We start from the raw sequence: 15,078 nt of genomic DNA, 5'->3' as shown, positions 1-15,078 counted from the left end.
AGTGGACAGGTTTGGTTGCGTAAGATCATATTTTATATTTTATGTGACTCATTCTGCAGCTGACTTGGATTTCCCAGGTCGGGGTCGTAGCCGGCTGGACCGGGTCAGGTTAATTTAGAATGTGAGATGTGGTCCCAAATACAAACGCAACCCGGTACTCGTGTGCGGACGCAAAAATCCAGCGTCTGCATGACGCGGGATTTTACATCTAGGGTTAACGTCAGTTCGCCCGGGGAGCAGGAATTCCTTCTTCACTCGCACTTGCCGGTCGCCATTTCTCATCCGCTCCTTTAAACTCAGGGGGAGAACTCATAAAAAGGTTTATCAATTTCAGAATTGCAGTTGGGTTCTGTAAAATCCTAGTGCATCTTTGCTTTGCTTTCCGATAATGCCTCCCAAAGCTGCTAAATCCAAGGAAGCCCCAGCCGAGCGGCCTATCTTGGGTCGATTCTCTTCTCACCTGAAGATCGGAATTGTATGTTTCGTATTTTCCATTATTTCTGGGTAGTGATTTTTTACTTTTTTCGGGAATGCTTCGATACCGTGACGGATTAGTGTTGGGTAACAGGCTGGAGAGGTGTAGTTATCCGTAAAAAAAATTCAGGCTGCGGAGCTGTAGTTGAGTTAGTTTCAGGCTCTCTTCTGTTCGACAGTTGTTCTGTTGACATGGGTTAAATGAAGAGGGAGAAAGTGTCATGCTTACGCTTATTTTTGTCAAAATAAAATTTCACCTGGATTGTTTGGAAGTGCTTCAGCATAATAAGAAGAATGGTTGAAGGTTCACCGGGTGATATTGCATACCTGTGGATCATATGTTGATTCTTTTGTACTTCTTCAAATAACAATTTGAAGACTTGCAAAACTGAAAATTGTCGTTGATCTTCTTTTTCATGATTTCTTAATTGACGGTAGCTTATTATACATAAATATCTCAGTCCGTTCTCAATTTCGCTGTAACTAACCAGTTTATTCTTTTCTATTTTTTTGGATAAGACCAAGTTATTCTTATTTCACAATTCTTTGAAACTGCATGAAAATTTATCAAGGGGATGTTCACTTTCGTTGTTTTTGCTCAGTTTGATTGTCTTTAGTACAATGTGGTTGATGGTTTTTCTTGCATCTGTTTAATGGATTGGACTGCTGAGTGTTTCTCACTTTTTAATTTGAAGGTGGGGTTGCCTAACGTCGGGAAATCTACTCTTTTTAACACACTTACAAAGTTGTCAATACCTGCGGAGAACTTCCCCTTCTGTACTATTGAGCCTAATGAAGCACGTGTAAATGTACCCGATGAGCGATTTGAATGGCTCTGCCAATTGTACAAACCAAAGAGTGAGGTAAGTGGAATTTTTTTAAAGATGTTGATGTAACTTATCTACTTTCATTTTACTTTAATCTCTCTGTGCTGTTATTTCGATGTCCTACAACTTATTCTCTGAATGGCTCTTGTGTCCTTTTTGTCTTTTTGGAAATCACTATGTCACTGGGTTTCTACATGACTCCTGAAAATGCAATTTGATGAACAGCTTATTTTAATCGAGTTGCCGGACTGTTTTCACTCTTATATTCTCCTGTTTCTTTATGTTAGTGAGGTTTCTCCTTTTCAACCATTGATTATGAAAAATGCATTGTATGTCTTTTTTACTTTTTCTGTTTTCAGTTTTGTTGCTTGACTTTGGTTTTAATTATAATCATAAAAGCATAAAAATATTTCTAGCATTGAAACAATCATAATGGTGAGGCTTAACTAATGATTTATCCTCCTAAGAGGGTCTTTGGCATTTAGTCCAGTGGGCCTTCCTCTGATCAGATTACTGTCATTCAAAAGTACACAAATAGTGATATTCTATTTACTCATGTGCATGTTTAAACTTTTATGAGTGCATTTAAGAATTTATTTCTTTTTCTTAAATTGACATTTAATATATCAAAACTGGCATTATGCAGGTCTCAGCTTTCTTGGAAATTCATGATATTGCTGGACTTGTACGTGGAGCTCATGAAGGGCAAGGATTGGGAAACAGCTTTTTGTCCCATATTCGTGCTGTTGATGGAATCTTTCATGTTTTAAGTGCGCATCCATTTCCTTTTTGTTGTTTATGTTGCATGAATATTTCATTGTGACTATCTTCTAGGTCCTCTCAACAAATAACGTATCTTGTTCCTCAGGGAAATGGCATTGAACTTATGCCTTTCTCTTGTAATTTGATCGGTTAGTTCACAATTGTTCTGCATTAGTCAGGATTACTTTTGTAATTTGTTTTTAATTTGATTTTTATTATTTTGGGTGTTCTTTTTTAGTGTAGCTCATTGCCTCAGTTCCACTGAAGTTCTAACTGAGGACTTGTACCAAATCTTTATTCATTATGGGATTGCATATACCTCAAGGGTGGTAAATTTGGAACATCTTTTTGATGTCTAGAACCATTCTGTATGCTGAACCATAGAGGGTTTTTCAGTCTGTTAAGTAATGTATGCCAAGGGCAAAATTGTAATTTTATCTTCATTAATCCATTCTAATCTAAGCATCAGTTAACCGGAGCATGACTGCTTCGTTTATGCAGTTACAATTTATGGATAACAGAAATAACTTAGTATCCTAACTTTTTATTTTTAGGTTGAGAATGTTAAATATTTGTTGTATTGGTGTTAGAGAAAAGTTTCTCTCTGTTGCTCTTGATGCTTCCAATTCTTTGTAGTGAATTAGCTGGTAAGGGAGCACATTTCTTTTGAGCTGAGTACAACCATGTTTATGATATCAAAATTCAGATTGCTATTCAAGTTATGGAATGGAGTAGTGATATGTTATTTCAAAACAATAATTTAATTGTCTCTCTTTTTATTTTTTATTTTTAACTCTAGTCTTGAGATTATTTCTGTGTTTTTTTCTTTTTTTTGCATCATTAACTGCCCACTACAATAGGGAGGTTCATTTTCGTTTTTTCAGGAGCATTTGAAGATCCCGACATTATCCATGTGGATGACACCGTGGACCCCGTGCGGGATTTGGAGGTTATAACTCAAGAGTTGCGGCTTAAGGTACTACTATACCTTATGTAGGGAGTGTGATGGGATGTGCTTTTGAAGATATGAACTGTAAAATTGGTTAATTTCTTTTGGAGCTTGAATGACTCTATAATCGTGAAAGATGAAACCCTTGAGAATCTGGGCATGAATCAAATTTTGTTCTGTGAACAAAAAACCAGTGCAATAGATACTTCATAAACAATGCTTCAGCAAGTGTTCTGTTTTTTTACTGTTTTTGTTTTAATTTGTTCATTTAACATTGTTTTTGTGTTCACTTGCAGGATATAGAGTTTATGGACAAGAAGTTGGAGGATCTTGAGAAAAGCATGAAAAGAAGCAATGATAAGCAGTTAAAAATTGAACTTGAATGCTGCATGAGGGTTGGTTTTTGAACTTGCATATACATGATTGGCTTCTTATGAATATCAAAATGTTAAATTAGTTACTGCAAAAATTCATTAGACCTCTTTATTTATGTTATAGATTTGTTCAGTAATGCCTTCTATAATATAGCTTCCTAAATCTAAAGGCATTCGTATCAACAGCATGCAACTGCTATGAGGCAATTTTCTGCACTGTTTTCTTGTCTTTCCTTGGGAGAGGTCTTGCACCACAGAAGTCAGTACTTCCTAGTATCTTTTGTAATCTCTAAATCATGAGAAGTCAAGAGCATTTGGCGACTGTGTTAGGTCTTGGGTTCAAGTCTCACCAGGGGTGAAAGGAAGTGTATGCATGTGTATTCGACATTAAAAAAAAAAAAAAGTATTTGGCAACTTGTTTTCAAGCTTTAAGGTCCTATTTGATTCATCGAGCAAAACAGTATTTTGGCAACTTGTCTTGTCTTAATTTGGTGGGTTTAATTGGTGAGTTTTTTGCCAAACGTTTTGGTTTATTCTTGTGTATGGTGTAATCAGTTTAATTTTTTAGTCACTCTTCAGAATCCAGGGGTCAGCAGGTCATGATTGCATTTGCTGATACTCTTTTGGTGGGTCCACCTGATTTGAGGAAAAAATTGAAGCCCAAGGTTTTGGCTCATGTTACTAGCTTGTCTTCTATGTAGCTTACCTTCTGTTTTGTACTACTGAATGTTTGGCAACTTGTCTTGTCTAAATTTGGTGGGTTTAATTGGTGAGTTTTTTGCCAAACGTTTTGGTCCATTCTTGTGTATGGTGTAAGTCGTTTAATTTTTTAGTCACTCTTCAGAATCCAGGGGCCAGCAGGTCATGATTGCATTTGCTGATACTCTTTTGGTGGGTCTGCCTGATTTGAGGAAAACATTGAAGCCCAAGGTTTTGGCTCATGTTGCTAGCTTGTCTTCTATGTAGCTTACCTTCTGTTTTGTACTATTGAATGTTTACTGCCTGATATCATCCATGGGGCCATATCTAGACATTCTTGGACCTGTGGACTTGTGATTACATCTGAGGAGACCATGGATCTCTCTTGTTTTGTTTCATGTGCGTTGCTTGTGTGTACCTGGTTTTAAAGCTGACCGTCTAGCAAGGGTTGGTGTCAACATGTCAACCTCTTCTTTGCTCTGTGCATATTGTTTTTGACATCTGTCACTTGTCTCTCTTTTTTTTTTAATGGTTTGGATTCTACAGATTCATAGAAATTCATCAATAAAATTATTTTTGCAGGTTAAAGCATGGATTCAGGAGGGAAAAGATGTTCGTTTAGGGGACTGGAAAGCTGCTGATGTTGAGATATTGAATACTTTCCAGTTACTTTCTGCAAAACCTGTTGTTTATTTGGTAAGTCAGCATCTGTTGTATACAAGTAATTGTGGTAAATGTTTTGAGTTGATTTACTATTGTTTGTGCAAGTTTGAAGTCATTGAGTACCTTAAAATGTAGAACTGTTAAACCTATTTGTGCATCTAGCTTGAATGATTTCGAATTGTCATGACTAGTCATCATGGTTCTTAACTGCTTTTCAAAATAACTACTTGTTATGATTTTGACATAACTACTGTCTCTTTGAAGGATAGATTATTATTAAACTTTCAGAGGTCACGTAGTCTGAAACTCCTTGGTTCTGTTAAGTGGGTTCCAGTTGGAAGTATTTATGAGCCAATGTTCTTTCTTTCTTGATTTCTATGAGTTTGATAAATGTTTATTCTTTGTTTTCTTGTGACAAGGTTTGTGTAGTCTGTTGAAGAACATATTATCAGATCCTGATGCTATTTGTCATTCGTTCAGGTGAACATGAATGAAAAGGACTACCAAAGAAAGAAGAACAAGTTTCTACCAAAGATTCATGCTTGGTATGCGTACTTTATTTAGATGTTTTTGGTTTTTGGTTTTTAGTTATCATGCTACATATGTTCTCTATAACGAATATTATGTAACTTCTTATTTATTTTTTCCAATTTATTTTATTACTAAATCACTAGAAAAACCATAGAAAACCATAACTTTTTCCTTCTATTTTTGTGGTTTGTGATTTTCCAAAGCTATAAATTATTTCTCATTTTTAGTGTTTTTAGTTTCTAATAGTTGCCAATCTTGATACTTTACATATTTCTTATCCTAGATTTTCAGTCCATAATTCAGGTTTATTTCTTGGTTTTGATTGAGGATAAATTTTTTATTTATTTACTTTTTGTGTGATGAATTTACTAGGGTGCAGGAGCATGGTGGTGAGCAAATTATCCCTTTTAGCTGTGTTTTAGAAAAACAGCTTGTAGATATGCCAGAAGATGAAGCTGCTAAGTATTGTAAGGAGAACAATTTGCAAAGGTAAGTTCCGTTAACTACAAAAAGCTAGTCAAGATTTTATAGTCTTAATTACCTTTTGCACTACTTGGTAAAACATTGATCAATAATGTCAAGTTCTTTTGCTCATTGTATTAAAAGAAATGGTGTCAGGTTCTTAACTGATTCGTGTTTATATTACTGCAGTGTCATTCCAAAAATCATAAAGACTGGGTTTTCAGCTATTAATCTTATATATTTTTTCACTGCGGGTCCGGATGAGGTAAACTACTTCTTGCAAAGTTACAAGTATTCTGATTGGTTTACCAGATCCTTCATGCATTGGTTGAATTCATCAGAACTTTCTTGTGCAATCGTGTTTCCTGTTAATAGGTGAAGATCACTTACTTGGCAGAATGAAGTGGATCAACCTCTTTTTGGCTTCGGCCAGAACACATGTTCTCACAGGTTGAGTTTTTTAAAAGAGGGAAAAAAAATGACCGAAGCGAGTCCAGATTCTCTTATCTAAGCTTCCTCCTGAGTCCAGATCCTCCCGAGTCACAAAATGATTGAGAATTAATAGACTTGTAATATCCTAAGCTTATTAATGGGGAAAAGACTTTCAGTTAATCAATTTGGGAGAAATTGGCCCCAAGTTCCTCATGGTGTCAAAAGTGTATCCAAACTGGCCTATCCGTATATTCTCCTAGTCTTCAGCTAGGTTATGAGGGAGAAAGTAGATAGCTCCACCATTCTGTGTGCACAGTGCCAACTTTGGCTTCTTCTTTCTATCCTTTTCTTCATGTTTGTGTGAGGGTCAGACTAAACAGCAAATCACTGAAAAGTTGAACATTTTTAACTATCACTGAAGAACAGCAAATCATTTACCTAAACGAACTAGAGTGTTTGGACCTGTAGCTGAAGTTGCAGATGATTTTAAAAGCTTATGTTATTTTTAAATGAGTAGTGTGAAGAGAAAAGAAGAAGAGTGATGGGAGAGACAGAAGGGGGGGGGGGGGGGGGGGGGGGTGTTCTTTTGCTGTGTCATATACTGCTTGAATTGAAGGTTGCAGTGGCGTGTTGTACTGATTTCTTACTTGCAAGTGTGGGATTTCTAATATTGATGGTGGTGGCTCTCTCCATGCATTTTATGGATAAGATTTCCCTATACTAACTATAGTCCTTAACAGTTGAGATTTTATCTCTATCCTTTATTGTGACTTTTTTCAGGTAAAATGCTGGCAGATTAGACGGCAGACAAAGGCTCCCCAAGCAGCAGGAGCCATCCACACAGATTTTGAGAGAGGTTTTATCTGTGCTGAGGTAATCCCTCCTCACTTTTGTTACTTGTTCACTTTTTGACCTTTTTCCATGTGAGAGAAAATCTAGGTTACTTTCATGTCTACAAGAAACGTGGTGATATTTAGTCTCATCTAACCTAAAAATTGTGAAAATTCTGTTAGTGTAACATTTGAGCTGTTAGAATGTTGACCTTGTGTAATGCATAATGAGCTGTAACCCGTTGCATTCTCTGTTTATATGGGTGTGTTGAGGCACATTTGGCATGCAGAGTCAAAATCTAGTAAAAATATCAGTCCTTAAGATATATCCTACATATCATACAGACTATTCTTATTAATGTCTTCAATCTGGACATGAAGCAAATTGGTGAAACCTGATCATGCAACCATTACATGTTGGACTGCACATACCCAGAATTTATTTTTCTGCATTTAGCATTTGTTGGTTTCTAGTAGTTGCAACTAGGACAAAGACCCACTTCTTGTTACTTAAGCCTGTTACTGTAATGGTGAAAATAACTTGTTTGAACTTATGAGAGGATTTTAATAGAAAAGGATACCCATCTGTGGATATCAGATTCTCATGAGATGACTTACCTTGCATAATATTTGGTGTCTTTAGGTCATGAAATTCCAGGACCTGAAAGAGTTGGGCAGTGAAGCTGCTTTGAAGGTATTCACAAAAAAGATTGCTGGAAGTCATAAACCATCTTCAGTGTTTCTCATTCTAGTTAAAAAACTTCATCTTCTATGAGAAACAGATTCAGTCGTTTTGATGTCGTTTCTGCAGGCTGCAGGGAAGTACAGGCAGGAAGGTAAAACATACGTTGTGCAAGATGGCGATATAATATTTTTCAAGTTCAATGTGTCCGGTGGTGGGAAGAAGTGAGCCTCTCCTCTTCTCCCTGCCATTGTAACAACACCAGACCCGACTGCGGATTTTAGTTTACCCTGATAGAGTAAAAGACCAAAGTTGAGTGCCTCTCTGCTAAAATGTTGGTTTTTGCATTAACAGATTGGTGAAGGATTAAATAAACAAAAGACAATTTCTTAATTATATTTGTATGAAGCCATTAATATCATTACGATAGTGTTTTCTAAATGTAATCTTTGTCGTAGTAATAACATTCATTAATCAAATTTAAATAATGGTATTGAAAAATAAATTAGTAATAGACAATTAATTCGAGATTAGATGGCAGTAATTTGTTCTTGAAGGTTAAGGCATTTTGTTCACTGTTACCTTAAAAAACTGGAAAAGTAGCATGAATAGAGGTTAATTTAAAATATCACATTTGGATTACTTTAAATTATTTATTCATATTATTTTAAATTTATAAAATTTTACGAGTTAAAATGAAGTTTATTTTATTTCATTTAATCTCAATAAGTAATACAGGTAGAAGCTTCTGCCTCGATGACTAGCAGGAGTAATGCTGGCTCATCGTCCCAACAATGACATCCCATATCTGGGGAGGTAGGACTGGAGGACAGCGCAACATCCAGAAAGATAAGGTAGAATGAAATCATTACCAGATTCTTGATGACTACTACTACGAGAGAGCAGAGCGGAAAAAGAATTAAAAAAATCCCATCTTCTGGTTTGGCAAGTCAAAAATACCGACCACAGAAACAAACCCAATCAACGAATGGGAAAACAAAAAAAAGGGATCTTCTCGATTCGTATTACCCTTTCTGGTTTTGCAGTAATTGCCTAGAAAGTTCTATAAAATAATAAAAGTAGCGCAGTTAATATTTTTACCAGGAAGGCGCTTCGATTTAAAGAGATCATGGCGAAGAAATGGAGAGAAGCTCTTTCGGTTTTGTCTAGTCTTTGGGGTTGCACCTCGTTCAGCTCCCTTTCTCCCTCTCAGGAGAGAAACTCGAGCAACAAAAAAATGAATTTGTGAAGAAGGAGAGAAAAGGGAGCGAAAAAGCTTCGTAGGCGTGAGTTTCGTGTCTTTATACTCCCTCGAGGTCCGGACGGGGGTTGTTGGCCTTCTAGCAGATTTCCTTTCGTCCCCAATTTTCTCAGTTCGATATTTTAAAATCAGCACCATTCAGATAATGTTTATTCTAAATTAATTCAGATATATTCTATTAAAAGGCCAATTATAAACCCGGGCGATCGTTCTTGTTTTCACTTCACTGAATTGACTCGTCGTCTTCCCAAAAATTGGCTGCTCTGAGAGTACTCTCCTCTCTCCCTATCTCTCCTCTCCATCTCTGCCTCTTCCAGGTTCTTTGTTGTCTCATCTTCCTCTGTAGTTAAATCCTCAAATGTGTCGTACGTCTGCGATCCAGCTCGGTACCTCGGCCTGGAACTCGATATGAACAGTTACTTGTTCTGCAACAAATCTCTTCCATTCTCAGTCCGGGCCAAGGACTTGGTCGATCAGATGACACTTGAAGAAAAGGCCCTGCAGCTAGGCAACAAGGCTTTCGGAGTAGCCAGGCTTGGTCTTCTTCCCTACGAGTAGTGGTCTGAGGCCCTTCATGGCGTCTCTAACTTCGGCCCAGGAACTCATTTTGATAAAGACATCGTTCCTGGTGCAACCTCCTTTCCGACACCCATCCTCTCTGCTGCAGCATTCAACGAGAATCTCTGGAAAACCATCGGCCAGGTAATAGTTGATGATGGATATATTAACTAATAATCTTCATTCCATGACGCCGTTCTTCCTCTGTTGCAGGTTGTCTCTACAGAAGCGAGGGCCATGTTCAATATTGGCATGGCTGGACTGACGTACTGGAGCCCTACCATTAACGTGGTGAGAGACCCCAGATGGGGAAGAGCCCTTCAGACTCCAGGAGAAGACCCATATGTGGCGGGCAGATATGCTGTGAACTACGTCCGAAGCTTGCAGGATGTTGAGGGTCAAGAAAACGTCGAGGACTTGAACTCGAGGCCCCTTAAGGTCTCCTCTTGCTGCAAGCACTACGCTGCTTATGATATTGATGCCTGGATGCAAATCGACCGCTTCCATTTCGATGCCAGAGTAATTTCTCCTGCAACATTTTTTTTTTCTTTTTTCTGCTACCAAAGTGCAGTTCTGAGATGTAAGTTATGGAGGTGAGCGAGCAAGACATGGTGGAGACCTTCCTGCGCCCTTTTGAAATGTGTGTGAAGGACGGTGATGTTAGCCCTATGATGTGTTCTTACAACAGAATCAATGGCGTCCATGCTTGTGCAGATAATAGACTTCTCTCTGCAAAGATCAGAGGAGAATGGGATCTGTTAACCGTTTTTATGAGAAACGGTTTTCTCATTAACATTGTCTCAAACTTCTGGGAGTTGCAATTTTCGGCAATTGCAACTCACTCGGTAACACGAAGCCATGAATAACCTTGATGGAAGGTTGACTTCAGTTAATGTGTGTTTTCGGTCCCCTATCTCGTCACTCAAGCCCCTTCAGTTGAGCCATCGCCGTGAGTGCTCAGAGATCGGCAGCGCCGAACACGAACAGAAAACAGAGAGAAAGAATTTGAAGCGTATGGATGGAGTTATGATTTATCTTCCGTTTAATTTATAATGAATTTTATGTTGTTATTAGAAATTCATGTTTAAGGCTTACAGTTGGTATCAGAGCAGACCTCTGATCTAACGTTTCGATTCCGAGAGACTCTGTTTTGTTTTCGGTCTCTGTTCTGTTTTTTTTTAAAACCAATTATGCGTTCACAACCATTCCGCACGGTTGCTGGCGCCGACAATTTATAGAACGCCAACAGAGGCTGTCGTAGTACGCTCTCTATGAGCTCACTGCGGCGGCTGTCTCGTGACGCCTGAGAGCGTCGGAGATGCAACGCCGACGCCGGCGACAATTCCGACCTGTTTTCTGGCGTCGACGACTTGAAAGAACACCGATGAACTTTTCTTTTGCGCGCGGCTGGAGGTTGAAGATGACCTCCAGCTCGCAGAAACATTTAATTAAATCATAAGGTATTTTTGTAAATATAGGACGAGTTGGCTCGGGTTGAGTTTTCCGCGACTCGCCGTTCCAACTCGGCAACCGCGACTCAGGTCGGGTTGACTCGAAGAAAAAAATAAAAATTTGTCAAGTCGACTTGGACAAGTTGAGTTGGTTCACCGTTCTTGGACTGAGTCAACTCGGTACTTAAAATTGGTTTTGCACTGGCGGGATTCGAACCCGCACGCTGGGAAAGTAACTTGCGCCAGTGACCATTAGGCCACTGGCCGTCAGCTATTATGTATATAGGAAATTTTAAATTTATTTTCTTTTACATTTTTTGGCATATATGTAAATGCATGAAGTTAAAATTATGCATAATATTATAGTTTTTAATTATGCATATATTATGAAAATATTTTGTGCATAATGATCACATGTTAGTTTAAGTTACAATTATGCAATTCATGTTATTCTCATACATTTAGAAGATTTAATGTCTAGTGATCCGTATAATTTTTATTAATTAGAGAGTAGCCACAACATCTTTAACTTAATAAAAATTATATATTATGATTAGGATCACATAAAGTCTATTAGACATTAATTGTAACTAATTTTACTTGATATAATAAATTTTATCCCACAGGAATTTTTATTATATTTGAGTTTATTAGTTAGGATAAAATATCAAGTTATTCATAATTTACCCACAGGAATTATGAATTCATAAATAATTTGATAGTTTTATTATAAAGACAAAGTAGATATTAATTGTAATTAATTATACTTAATATAATAAATTTTATCCCACATGAACTTTTATTATATTTGAGTATATTAATTAGGATAAAATGTCAAATTATTCATAATTTACCCACAGGAATTATGAATTCATAAATAATTTGATAGTTTTATCATCAAGTTTACTCATAAAGAATATTGAATTTGTTTGAATTAAAAAATATTTAGTCCACAGGCAATATTTTTTTATGTCAATTGATTTGATTTTTAAGCATGATTTACATTAGTAAAACATAATATTTTATTCAGGCCTCAGTTTTAACATGAACATGTGATTTGTAATTTTATGCAGTTGTACAACCTGCACATTTCTCTGATATTTGTTGTGATATCCCTGATCTTAAAGGAGATAACTATAAGGTCTGGACAAAGAGAACACTGCGTCGCCATGAACAACACCGACGAGGCCATCTTCCAACCATGCACAGCCATGCGAATCAATGACTTGAGCTGCGACGATTTGATTGAATTCGAGGTGGAGGTCTCGAATACAGGAAAGATCGACAGCCCTCATGTTCTGATCGTCTACTCCGTCCCACCAGCCGGGCTCCTGGATGCTCCGGCGAAGCAGGTGATTGGGTTTGAGAGGGTGTTCGTGACCACCGGTGGCAGTGTCAAGAGCAGCTTTAGCTTGAATGTTTGCAAGAGCTTGAGCGTGGTGAAGAAATCTGGGTACATCGTTCTTCCATCCGGTGAACACACCGTTTCCTTGTACAAGTTATTTATGAGTAGGTTATGAATGCAGAATTGTTACAAAGTGGAATATAATAATTTTCAATTTTTCTTCGCCATTTTCTCTTCTAATGTGTTTGAATCACAGTAGTTAAAACGAAGGAATTTTACTAAATTATCCTTTTTTAAAAGAAATATTAACAAAAATAATAAGTTCCAAACTTAGTATAAAATCAATAATGTTTTAAATTAGAAAATATTTAAATTGAATAATGAAAAGTGTTAAACATATTAAATTATTTTTAATTAATTAATATACTAATTTTATATTTTATTATTTTAAATAGAAGGTAATAAAAAGTGTAAATTATATTAGAAATTTATTTTTATATAATTAATATAAAATTTTGATATTTTATTGCAATAAATAGAATGTAATGAAACACGTAGCGATAAATAAAAATTTTAAAAACTAAAATAATTTTTATAAAATATTGTATTAAATTAAAATATGGGTTTTTCACTAAAATAACCAATTTCAAAATTATGTTTCGAGAAAAGATCACGTTATCAACTTATTTTGAAAAATACCTAATTTTGACCGACCCACTGTACATATATAAAGTCAAAGGTAACACGTAAGTTTTGACTGATTACATGTCCCACGTCATCAGTACAATGTGAGTAGATGAACACACATTAAATGATAAAAAATTGAATAATTTTTATTTATTTTAAAAATCAAATTTATGAATATACTTTTTATTACCTTATATCTAAAATAATAAATTATTAAAAAATATAATAAACAATTAAAAAATTAACTCTTACTTATTTAACACCATTTATTATCGATTAAAATATTATTAATTAAAAATAAATTTTATTGTTACACTTTTTATTATTTTATATTTTAAAAAATAAAAAATAAAATAATTATACTAATTAATTAAAAAAATTACTAACATATTATCGATTTAAAATATTTAAAAAATAGAAATTTTTTTACTCTTACACATTTATTATGGATTTAAAATATTTATAAATTAAAAAAATTATACTTAAGTTTTACCCATTTATTATTGATTTAAAATATTTATAAATTAAAAACATTATAAAAAAAGTTATTTTAGAGTTTAAAAATACAGTTTATTTGTATATTTTTATCACCTTATTTAAAAAATAATAAATTATTAAAAAATATATTAGTTAATTAAAAGTCTTACAACAACTTTTATTATTGATTTAAAATATTTATTAACTGAAAAAATATGAAATTTTTATTTGAGTTTAAAAAATAAATATATCGATAAATTTGTTGTTTAAAGCCCTTTCCATGATGTCGGTTTAAAGCCCTTGATGGAAGCATTGAAGTAAAAAATGTTAAGTTGTGGTCAAGGCACAAGGGAGAGTAAATATTGTACAAATGGATGATGTCAAAGAGATCGTTAATGGGAGCAATGGCATCCTAACATATTTCACCCGGGTTCGAAAGACTGAAATTATATTTCTTCTTTACCTCCCTATGACTCTCATCTGATATCATTGCATGGCTCTATGCATAATCTACAAAGCCATTCTGGTATGTCTCCAAATCTATCCACCTATTACCAATCTGCACACATTTTTCAATCATTTTTTCTTAATTTGAAAGCTCTAAATATGATCAATGGAAAGTCATACATTAATAAATAATTTTACATCAAAATGTAAAAGAATATTAAAATTCTCATTCCACTCTTTGGTCTGATTATAACAAGAATAGGAAACAGTGGGATGACTCCCGCTTCCGAACGCGCCGAACTTGTGCTGACAAATAGCTAACCTACAAGCAAGAAAGAGGGAAGGAAGGTCTTGTCTAAAAAGGTCAAATCGGCAGACTAGGGACTCCTCCGACCAGCCAGCCTATTAAAAGAAAGGAAAAGATGATCAATGCAAATGTCAAATAAGATAACGAGAGGGAAGAGAGAAAAGTAGAAGGAAGTAAAAACGGTAAAGACGCGGATAGGGCCTTACTTGAAACTTCTTCATTTAGATAAACGTATCGGTCTTTGTCGGAACAACTCTTCGTTCTTTGTTCTGAACAAGGAAAAACACATTGAGGCATGAGAGTGAGGGATCAAGAGACAACTAGCACGACTTCCATTACAAAAAACAGTTAAAGAGGGAGAGAAGGTACTCACCTTATACAGTGTTATTGCAATGAAATTCATCGGCTCTGGTTTTGATGTTTGACCATTTTCTCACGACAGTTTTCGTCCTTGATGACTGAAAAGGATCACATTCAAGCGAACATACTTATATTTCCTATCAAACAAATGAAGTTGTAGAGCTTCTGAAATTCATTAAACGGAAAATGGATACCTTCTAGTATCCATTTTGATTTGTACTCATTTTTAACGCTCACAGAGCACTAGCTAACATATAATGCCCACATTTCTTCAGAACATTTATGCCTACCTCTCAGTTTCTGGTATCCCATGTGGTGAATATTTATAACACCCAAATCCATGACACTATGAACCGTACCTCATCAGTGATGGGGGTCGGGTTTCGTTGGCTAATGGACGCTCATGTATGCGACTCATCCTAGTTTGAACTGGACTCAACCCAATTTCCATTACCCAACCTACTCTTAACCAGAATTTGCACCCATCCTAGTAACTAGGG

General features: G+C 35.7%; 1 protein-coding gene and 1 pseudogene across 1 annotated transcript; both read left to right on the top strand.

Moving 5' to 3' along the window:
- The first annotated feature begins 207 nt into the window (after positions 1 to 207).
- LOC137951502 (obg-like ATPase 1) lies at positions 208 to 8,106 on the top strand. The gene is made up of 12 exons (XM_068798195.1): positions 208 to 475; positions 1,170 to 1,337; positions 1,948 to 2,071; positions 2,948 to 3,039; positions 3,309 to 3,407; positions 4,668 to 4,781; positions 5,229 to 5,293; positions 5,652 to 5,768; positions 5,931 to 6,006; positions 6,954 to 7,046; positions 7,647 to 7,697; positions 7,815 to 8,106. Exons 1-12 carry the CDS (start codon positions 389 to 391, stop codon positions 7,911 to 7,913), a joined length of 1,185 nt encoding a protein of 394 aa, XP_068654296.1. The 5' UTR covers positions 208 to 388; the 3' UTR covers positions 7,914 to 8,106.
- Positions 8,107 to 8,814: 708 nt separating this feature from the next.
- LOC137951264 (probable beta-D-xylosidase 5) lies at positions 8,815 to 12,475 on the top strand (annotated as a pseudogene).
- Positions 12,476 to 15,078: the final 2,603 nt, after the last annotated feature.

The sequence above is a fragment of the Aristolochia californica genome, unplaced genomic scaffold (assembly GCF_029961685.1).
Source record: "Aristolochia californica isolate CCGP_79_NKW_82.1479 unplaced genomic scaffold, dmAriCali1.0.hap1 SCAF_15, whole genome shotgun sequence".
NCBI lineage: Eukaryota > Viridiplantae > Streptophyta > Magnoliopsida > Piperales > Aristolochiaceae > Aristolochia > Aristolochia californica.
This window is presented reverse-complemented; position numbering and strand designations above follow the sequence as displayed.